The 10,107-nt window shown below is 36.9% G+C and overlaps 2 protein-coding genes across 2 annotated transcripts; one reads left to right on the forward strand and one right to left on the reverse strand.

Annotated features, from left to right (window-relative positions):
- Positions 1 to 353: 353 nt before the first annotated feature.
- plex9.2 (PML-like exon 9.2) lies at positions 354 to 3,039 on the reverse strand. The gene is made up of 2 exons (XM_051883112.1): positions 2,874 to 3,039; positions 354 to 1,124 (listed from the first exon to the last, which is right to left on the reverse strand). The coding sequence occupies exons 1-2, from the start codon at positions 2,935 to 2,937 to the stop codon at positions 568 to 570; spliced, it is 621 nt and encodes a 206-aa protein (XP_051739072.1). The 5' UTR covers positions 2,938 to 3,039; the 3' UTR covers positions 354 to 567.
- A 134-nt stretch (positions 3,040 to 3,173) lies between these two features.
- On the forward strand, positions 3,174 to 6,107 carry fth1b (ferritin, heavy polypeptide 1b). Its single transcript, XM_051883116.1, has 5 exons — positions 3,174 to 3,575; positions 3,809 to 3,914; positions 4,027 to 4,173; positions 4,246 to 4,371; positions 5,711 to 6,107. The coding sequence occupies exons 2-5, from the start codon at positions 3,813 to 3,815 to the stop codon at positions 5,867 to 5,869; spliced, it is 534 nt and encodes a 177-aa protein (XP_051739076.1). The 5' UTR covers positions 3,174 to 3,575; positions 3,809 to 3,812; the 3' UTR covers positions 5,870 to 6,107.
- Positions 6,108 to 10,107: the final 4,000 nt, after the last annotated feature.

Below are 10,107 nucleotides of genomic sequence, written 5' to 3' on the forward strand. Positions count from 1 at the left end.
TTATGACCTAAACTTATGCAACAGGGTTCGCAGACAAAGGTTACATTCCCCATTGATCATTCAGCCTGGGCGTTAATTATAGGGTTGTTGACATTGTCCTTTATTGGATCATCTTGTTTACTTTTACACAGTCATACTGTGTCATCTTGGATGAAGTTCATATAGGATATGACAGTAAAATTTCATAAAACAATGCATTTTGGAGTGCATATCATGACACACACACATTGTTTATCATATATATATATATATATATATATATATATATATATATATATATATATGATAAACAATCTAGAAATATTTAAAATTGTAATTAGAAAATAAATATTAATATTTAAATATAAAATACATAATATTTAAATATATTTATTTATTAAAAACATCAGTACAATTATAGTTCAAAATAATACCAGTGTACAAATTTGCCTCACTTTATTTTTTTCCTGAGACCAGCGGGTCATTTTCCAAGATGTTAATCATCAATCAGACATCCAAACGTTCCTCTGCTCTTTCTTCTCATGTGATAGTCAGTGCTTTACTGAAGTGGTCACATAAATGATGGTCCTAATGCTTGGCAGACGCAGTAGCCATTGAGTCCAAAGTGAAAATGTGCTTCTGAATCTGATCGTCCGTGGGCTTGAGGGCCCAGTAGAGTCTCTGCAGGGCTTGAACGTCCTCTAGAGCATTGTGGGCCGCATATGAAACTCCCAGGAGGGTCTTAACCAAGTTCTCCTGCTTGAAGCTCTGGAGGCCACTGTCTTTGAGAAGCTGTCGGGCCAACGGAAGGGTGTCCACGAATCCGCCGACCTCTTTCTGGAAGTCTGACCTAAGGCTGAACTCATCCAGAGCTCTGGCTAAAACGTGACAGTCAAACCTGCGGATATTGTGACCCACCAGGAGAGGCCGGCCCAGCATCTGGAGAAAGGTTATGAAGGAAACCAGGGCTTCTCGAAGAGAGCTGGTGAGAACCGGCCTATGGTGGAGAAACAGACGGTGGCTTCTCACACTGAAACCTGTAATCCTGGATGCGCTGGGCTGCATCGGCTGACGAGGAACCATAAAGAGGTTGAAAGTGTGACCCCCACTCACTGCGGCCAGCTGGACAATGTCACATGAGGGATCTGTAGATTGGGAATATACAGGTGCTGGTCATATAATTAGAATATCGTGAAAAAGTTCATTTTTTTATTGTAAATTATTTTAAAAAATGAAACTTTCATATATTCTAGATTCCCTACATGTAAAGTAAAACATTTCAAAAGTTTTTTTTTTTTAATTTGTTGATTAGAGCGTACAGCTAATGAAAGTCCAAAATCCAGTATCTCAAAATATTAGAATATTTACATTTGAGTTTCATTAAATGACAATCCCTACAGTATAAATTCTGGGTATCTTTTGTTCTTTGAAACCACACTAATGGGGAAGACTGCTGACTTGGCAATGGTCCAGGAGACAATCATTGACACCCTCCACAAAGAGAGTAAGTCACAGAAGGTCATTACTGAATGGGGTGGCTGTTTACAGAGTGATGTATCAAAGCATATTAAATGCAAAGTTGACTGGAAGGAAGAAATTGGGTAGGCAAAGGTGCACAAGCAACAGGGATGACCGCAAGCTTGAGAATACTGTCAAGTAAAGCCGATTCAAACACTTGGGAGAGCTTCACAATGAGTAGAATGAAGCTGGAGTCAGCGCATCAAGAGTCACCACACTCAGACATCTTCAGGAAAAGGACTACCAAGCCACTTCTGAACCAGAGACAACATCAGAAGCATCTTACCTGGGCTAAGGAGAAAAAGAACTGGACAGTGAACAGTGGTCGAAAGTCCTCTTTTCAGATAAAAGTAAATTTTGCATTTCATGTTGAAATCATGGTCCCAGAGTCTGAAGGAAGACTGGAGAGGCACAGAATCCAAGCTGCTTGAAGTCTAGTGTGAAGTTTCTGAAGTCAATAATGATTTGGGGGGGGCGTGACGTCTGCTGGTGTTGGTCCATTGTGTTTTATCAAGTGCAAAGTCAATGCAGCCATCTTCCAGGAGATTTTGGAGCACTTTATGCTTCTATCTGCTGACAAGCTTTATGGAGATGCTGATTTCCTTTTCCAGCAGGACTTTAGCACCTGCCCACAGTGCAAAAACCACTTCCAAGTGGTTTGCTGAGCATGATATTACTGTGCTTTATTGGCCAGCCAATATGCCTGACCTGAATCTATGGGATATTTTCAAGAGAAAGATGAGAAACAGTCGATCCAACAATATACAGATGATCTGAAGGCTCAATAGTGCCTCAGCAGTGCCACAGGCTGATCACTTCCATGCCACACTTCACTGATGCAGTAATTTGTGTTAGGAGCAAGTCATTTGCTGTAATATGTCCTGCCGATCAAGTATTGAGTGCACAAAAGAACATACTTTAAAGAACTTTAACTTTTCTGTTTTGCAAATCCATTTTTTGATTGATCTTAGGAAATATTCTAATATTTTGAAATACTGGATTTTGGACTTTCATGAGCTGTACGCTCTAATCATCAAAATTTAAAAAAAAACTTTTGAAATGTTTTACTTTACATGTAGGGAATCTAGAATATATGAAAGTTTCATTTTTAAAAATAATTTATAATAAAAAAATGAACTTTTTGATGATATTCTAATTATATGACCAGCACCTGTATATACATAGGCCTACACACATATATATATATATATATACACTAGGATTTGAGAATATGATGCCTAAAAATGCAGTAACCAAGCCATAGATAACTTTTGTTGTCAAAACACTGATCAGAAACAAGCATAAAAGCTTGATTCACACAATCATTTACACATTTCTCATGGTTAATAAGGATTTTCGTTTATAAAATCACATACCCAGACCAGTTGTCTCTAAATCAAAGAACACAGTACATGGTGGATGCTGTGAGCTAGAATCCATCACTCATTTTTAAACTTATCGTATGTTGCGTTTCCGTCTACTATGGTGAAGGTTTGGCTCATGAATATTAATTACGGTACGACGTGACGTTTGTCAGTAGTCCGAACTGATTGGCTAAAAGGCGACCGCTTAGGAGGGCGTGTGCTATGCATATTAATTATGTTCGGTGATTGGACGCTCTTAGTAAGAACGTCACCACGATTTAATTAATATTCAAATTATACGCCTTCTATATTTAAACAGCGACATCAGGTGGACTGGAATAAACCTCGTGTATTTTTAAAAGAGCTAACACATTCGTTTTAGTGTATATATTATGTTTTTGAAAGTAGCTATTCCTTAAAATTACACGTGTGCTTTTTTTATAAAACCATTTTGATCTATTTTTTAATAAGCACTTTTATTTTGAAAAGTGGCTTTCTGGATTTATTTACGGGCTAGAATAACGTGCGCGCGTGTGCATGTTTATGTCAACACTATAATTCGTTCACGTCTGATCATTAACGCTGCATTCGCTCATAACGCTGCTTCTGTCTCGCGCTTTGGATCTGTGTTTCGTTTGTTATAAGGGCATATTGAGAAATCACGCGTGGGTTGCCCTACATCTGTGTTTTTGGTAAAGGATTCATTGTCTCAGGGTAAGTACAATAATTCATATCCAATAAACAGGGCTGTTGTATTATCTTTTTACTTATCACTTATTTACATAACATTGCGTCTTGTTATCTATGCTTTGCACATTAGATGTATGTATATAAAATACAAATATAAAATATCCAAACATATATATAATATTAGTGTGTGTTAAGCCTATATAATATGTTTTGCATCACCAATAAACATTTTTATGTCTTATTTTAATGTGTTTCAGAATCATGACTTCTCAGGTGAGGCAGAACTTCCATCAGGAGTGTGAGGCGGCCATCAACAGACAGATTTACCTGGAGCTGTACGCCTCGTATGTGTACCTGTCCATGGTGAGAGAGCAGACATTTATTATATGAGTGATCACTTGTGACTCTGTATTAATATAATGAATAATCTTCAGTGGTTTCATATGGGTTCATGGTTGACTGTTCTTCTCTCCAGGGGTATTATTTTGACCGGGATGACAAGGCTTTGCCCAATTTTGCTAAGTTTTTCCACGAGCAGTCTAAGGAGGAGAGAGAACATGCAGAGAAGCTGATGAGTCTGCAGAACCAAAGAGGAGGACGGATCTACCTGCAGGACATCAAGGTAGGACAAAGGAATTGAGTTCAATGTGCGTAAGCTGGAGTAAGTGAGCATTTGTTACGCGTGTGTGTGCAGAAGCCGGATCGGGATGAGTGGGGCAGCGGTCTGGAAGCACTGGAATGTGCTCTGGCTCTGGAAAAGAGCGTAAATCTGTCGTTACTGGAACTTCACAAGGTGGCAACTCAACACAATGATCCACATGTGAGTATACACCAAAAAATAGGGTACCGGGTTTGGTTTTAAAATTAGTGACGGGGTTATCTTCAAACAAGGGTACGTTTACATGACAATGATATACTAAAAACTTTGTTTTCCTTTGCGTTTTTCATGTACAGACCAAAAAGTTGTCAAAACAATCCCCGTTAACTTCACAAGGATCTGCTAAAATGACTAAAATCGCTGTATTATGCTGCCAGGCCAGTAGATGGCAACGTCACTTTGTAAAGAAAAATTACGCGCCTATAGAGTGAACACGTAATATGCATGACTATGCATATTTACAAATTTGTGTTTTTGTAGTTTACACGGAGATGATAACGGTATCGTTTTCAAAAACTTGCATTATGAAACCCGTTTTCAATAGTTCGCATTTTTAGTCCCCCAAAATGCCGTTGTCTTGTAAAACACAAAAAACGTTTTCTATTTTTAGTTGATAACAGTGTTGTGTAAACGGCTCCTAAATCTAAAACCATTGCAAAACATTATTTTAAATAAATAAAATATGTAATAAAATATTTTTAAATGTTAACATTTATTTTATTTTAAATAATAAAAATGCTTTTAAATGGTTTTAATTTAAAGTTAAAGATAACACTGTTAATCACTAATTTTAAAATTATTTAATAAAATATGTAAAATTTTAGTTTTCAGTTAGTTGCCAAGGCAATATTTCTCATTTTTGTTCAATTAAAAACTATATAGACATTAAAAAAACAAGAATAAAAATGACAAAAAAACAAAAGTACTAATACTTAAACTAAAATAAATGTAAAATATAACAATAAAAACTCAAATCTATAGTTAATATAAATTTCCTAGTTATGCGCAGCTATAAAACCATTTCATTGCTTATAAATTCCTCTTTGTTAGAAATGATTTTTAAAAATCCTTCTAAAGTAATCACTCCTGCAAAAGTCATGAAAAATCTTTAGTCAAAAAGTTTGGGGACCTTGATGATTTTACTATGGTAATGTGTCCAATAAACATTGCATTGTCAGTTTTTCTTAAGGGAGTTACCCAGAATGCCTTTACTGTTCCTCTTAAATCAGCCGGCTGGAAATACACATAATTTATCCATTCAATCATCTCTTTTTGGGAGCGTTCGCACTCAGAATAGTAGTTTAGGATCAGATCTATCTGTGTGATCTCAAAAACTGATCCTAGATCAGATCGTGCCTGTGAAGAGTTTTACTGTATGTAGAAACCATGAATTAAAATCACCACCTGTAATTACTGCAACTGATTGTTAGTGGCAAAGCAACTAAAAATGAACAACGCCGTCTTATTTCTGAATGTGTGCTCCATCTTTCTCTCACACCAGGTTTGTGATTTCCTGGAGACGCATTACCTGGACGAGCAGGTGAAGTCCATTAAAGAGCTGGCGGACTGGGTGAGCAGCCTGCGGCGCATGGGAGCCCCTGAGAACGGCATGGCCGAATATCTGTTCGACAAGCACACTCTGGGAAAGGAAAGCTCTTAGACGTTCTCTCCTGTTTATGATGTAGTCAGTCAGCCAATCATATCATGCCATATAAGCGTCACAGTCGTGTTGGAAACTCTGCTGTAGTTTACTAGAGATTCTGCCTGAACCCTTTATAAGCCATAGCTATAGCCCAAACACCAGATATGCCACAGTTAGTGCTTTAATGATATGCAATATTCTATGAAATAAGCAATATTCTTAAATGAGTTGATCTCAATAAATATGCCTAAAATGAGTGAAGTTGTGTGCTTCTTTCTTATAAACCGTCTCTTTATATAGGGCTGCCAACTCTCACGCATCCAGCGTGAGACTCACGCAATTGACGCTGTTCTTACGCCATTTTCTCGCGCAGTGAAAAAAAACATCGCAGTGCAAAGAGGACACTGACAACGCTCCGACGGACAAGACAGCGCAGGTTACTTTTGGTTTAAAACAAAACCTCAGCTTTAAATTCAACCAGTTTTATTACGAAATCAAACGATAAATACCGTTTTGGCGCTCTTTTATGTGGCGTGACAGCTAGCGCCTCAGTCAGTTCAAGTGAAGCGGGAGCGCTTGTGAACTGATCATCTCTTCCTCTTTACTGCTAGCTCGACATAAACATGAATGAACATCCGAGGGTATGTTGAAAGAAACAGTACAACAAAATTAAATGTATCATGTCTCATAATGACTCAGTGTTTCAACCGCGGAAAGACGTCAAAACAGCTTGTAAACAATAAGTAACGTATTACATTTACCTCAGAAAAGCCATTCTGTGTCCATAAACTCTGTAGTTGGCAAGAAAAATTTAAACATTTTGAAAAAAAGCACTATATTACAAAGTTATTATTTATAACATTACTTTAAAAAGTCTTAATCTGCAGTTGTATACAAATCAGTTGTTAATTTTAACCTTTAATAACAGGGTTCCCTGACGTAAGACGTAAATAACCAGGAAACCAGGTAAAACTTAAAACAGGTGTTTATTAACAGTTTTGGCTGGAACACAATCGTAAAACAGGTAATAGTGAGGGAGAGCCTGGCGTGATCGTGACATTTAGTTTACATTAGTAGAGAAAGATTTTTTTTTTTCTTGAGAAAAAAATATTATTCCCGCAGGAATATTTCTCACTCCAAGCTGAACTAAAAAGTTGGCAGCCCTTATTATTATTATTATTATTATAAATGTGCCAATAAATGAACTGTATGTAGGCTATAAGATATTTACTGGCAGGAAGTAACTATGAGGAAAAAGTGAGTACAATGGTTCAAAAAAATAAAACAGAAGATATCTGAGATATCAGTCGTGCATAATTAATGAAGCTTTTCCTGGCCTGAAAGTGAGTCAGCAAAAAATAATAACCTAGACCAAAAACAAACTAAAATGAAAATGTAAAATTTTATTTTATTTTAACTGAACTAAAATAGCTAACTAATTTTTGTTGAGTTTTTTTGTTGAAGTACTAAAAACTAAAACTGAAATGAAAATTAATAAAAACTATATTAGACATTTAAAAAAAACAACAAATGAAAATAACTAAAACAACAAAACTAATACTTAAACTAAAATAAATATACTATTATAGTTTTTATATTTTCATATTAATGATACTTAAAATAACACGTAATAAGTGATTTATTAATCATACAGACCTAGAAAAGTCATGGAAATTCCTATAGTTTATGTAAGCTATATAAACTATTTAAGAATACATGCATAATTCACAAGGCTTTTCCTGGCTAAGTGAAAGTGAGCCAGCAAAAAAATAATCTAGACCAGAATGCATTGCACTATTGCACTAACAAAACTACAGGTGCTGGTCATATAATTAGAATATCATCAAAAAGTTGATTTATTTCACTAATTCCATTCAAAAAGTGAAACTTGTATATTATATTCATTCATTACACACAGACTGATATATTTCAAATGTTTATTTCTTTTAATTTTGATGATTATAACTGACAACTAAGGAAAATCCCAAATTCAGTATCTCAGAAAATTAGAATATTGTGAAAAGGTTCAATATTGAAGACACCTGGTGCCACACTCCAATCAGCTAATTAACTCAAAACACCTGCAAAGGCCTTTAAATGGTCTCTCAGTCTAGTTCTGTAGGCTACACAATCATGGGGAAGACTGCTGACTTGACAGTTGTCCAAAAGACGACCATTGACACCTTGCACAAGGAGGGCAAGACACAAAAGGTCATTGCAAAAGAGGCTGGCTGTTCACAGAGCTCTGTGTCCAAGCACATTAATAGAGAGGCGAAGGGAAGGAAAAGATGTGGTAGAAAAAAGTGTACAAGCAATAGGGATAACTGCACCCTGGAGAGGATTGTGAAACAAAACCCATTCAAAAATGTGGGGGAGATTCACAAAGAGTGGACTGCAGCTGGAGTCAGTGCTTCAAGAACCACTACGCACAGACGTATGCAAGACATGGGTTTCAGCTGTCGCATTCCTTGTGTCAAGCCACTCTTGAACAACAGACAGCGTCAGAAGCGTCTCGCCTGGGCTAAAGCCAAAAAGGACTGGACTGCTGCTGAGTGGTCCAAAGTTATGTTCTCTGATGAAAGTAAATTTTGCATTTCCTTTGGAAATCAGGGTCCCAGAGTCTGGAGGAAGAGAGGAGAGGCACACAATCCACGTTGCTTGAGGTCCAGTGTAAAGTTTCCACAGTCAGTGATGGTTTGGGGTGCCATGTCATCTGCTGGTGTTGGTCCACTATGTTTTCTGAGGTCCAAGGTCAACGCAGCCATATACCAGGAAGTTTTAGAGCACTTCATGCTTCCTGCTGCTGACCAACTTTATGGAGATGCAGATTTCATTTTCCAACAGGACTTGGCACCTGCACACAGTGCCAAAGCTACCAGTACCTGGTTTAAGGACCATGGTATCCCTGTTCTTAATTGGCCAGCAAACTTGCCTGACCTCAACCTCATAGAAAATCTATGGGGTATTGTGAAGAGGAAGATGCGATATGCCAGACCCAACAATGCAGAAGAGCTGAAGGCCACTATCAGAGCAACCTGGGCTCTTATAACACCTGAGCAGTGCCACAAACTGATCGACTCCATGCCACACCACATTGCTGCAGTAATTCAGGCAAAAGGAGCCCCAACTAAGTATTGAGTGCTGTACATGCTCATACTTTTCATGTTCATACTTTTCAGTTGGCCAAGATTTCTAAAAATCCTTTCTTTGTATTGGTCTTAAGTAATATTCTAATTTTTCTGAGATACTGAATTTGGGATTTTCCTTAGTTGTCAGTTATAATCATCAAAATTAAAAGAAATAAACATTTGAAATATATCAGTCTGTGTGTAATGAATGAATATAATTTACAAGTTTCACTTTTTGAATGGAATTAGTGAAATAAATCAACTTTTTGATGATATTCTAATTATATGACCAGCACCTGTATATGCTAGTTTTCTGTTCATTAAATAGCCAGTATCTGAGCTTGATATATACAGGTAAAGAAGTGCATTTTTAGTGGCAAGATTAATAATGCCAAACATGTTAAACAACTGCATGCTAACTATGAATAATCTGCAGTAAAATCAAGCCAGAAGTGAACAAGGTATGATTTTACCCCTTTTTCACCTCATTCTGAGAATTACAAATCACACTACATTAGTGTAAAAAGCACAGGTTGGTACAAGTCACTTTAATTCTGTTGCAATCCCATGATGCATTATGTTTTAGAGGTGTGTTCTGCATCAGTGGCTGTTTGTGCATCAAATCAGGATGTTTTCTTTAATATAATTTGGTTTTCATTATTAAAAAAGCATGCATTCTGCAACAGTTTATGCAAATGATCAGTGGTGACTACCAATGATATTGACAGTGGAGCTCGTACGACCCATTTCCTGTGAGATACAGGCTGCGTCCGAAATCACATACTCTCACATAGGTACTTATTTTGAATTATTACTTTGTGAAAAAAGTACATCATAGTACGAATTTTAGCATGATTGTAATCTGGTTGTACTACATTCATCATGTTGCCATTGTCATGTGACTTAACAGCTTCAGTTGCGTCACTTCACTGTCATTCACAAATCCTCTCCCATGGCCTCATGGGACAGTGTGCACTTCAGAAATAGTAAGTCACATCAGGTACTTTTCGCCTACTGTTTTATGAATACCGTGACTTCGGAAATACTACTGTTTTCACATACTGTTTTCTGCCTATATAGTAAGGAAGTATTTGGATGCAGCCAGTAGTTGAATATAAACAAAATGGA

Source organism: Ctenopharyngodon idella, chromosome 24, assembly GCF_019924925.1.
Source record: "Ctenopharyngodon idella isolate HZGC_01 chromosome 24, HZGC01, whole genome shotgun sequence".
In the NCBI taxonomy this organism is placed as follows: Eukaryota; Metazoa; Chordata; class Actinopteri; order Cypriniformes; family Xenocyprididae; genus Ctenopharyngodon; species Ctenopharyngodon idella.

Coding starts and splice junctions, on each gene's coding strand:
- plex9.2 (XM_051883112.1), bottom strand. CDS start 2,937: ATGGATTCTAGCTCACAGCATCCACCATGTACTGTGTTCTTTGATTTA. Junction 1,125..2,873: donor TTTAGAGACAACTGGTCTGG/GTATGTGATTTT, acceptor CCCAATCTACAG/ATCCCTCATGTGACATTGTC.
- fth1b (XM_051883116.1), top strand. CDS start 3,813: ATGACTTCTCAGGTGAGGCAGAACTTCCATCAGGAGTGTGAGGCGGCC. Junction 3,915..4,026: donor CGTATGTGTACCTGTCCATG/GTGAGAGAGCAG, acceptor TCTTCTCTCCAG/GGGTATTATTTTGACCGGGA. Junction 4,372..5,710: donor CTCAACACAATGATCCACAT/GTGAGTATACAC, acceptor CTCTCACACCAG/GTTTGTGATTTCCTGGAGAC.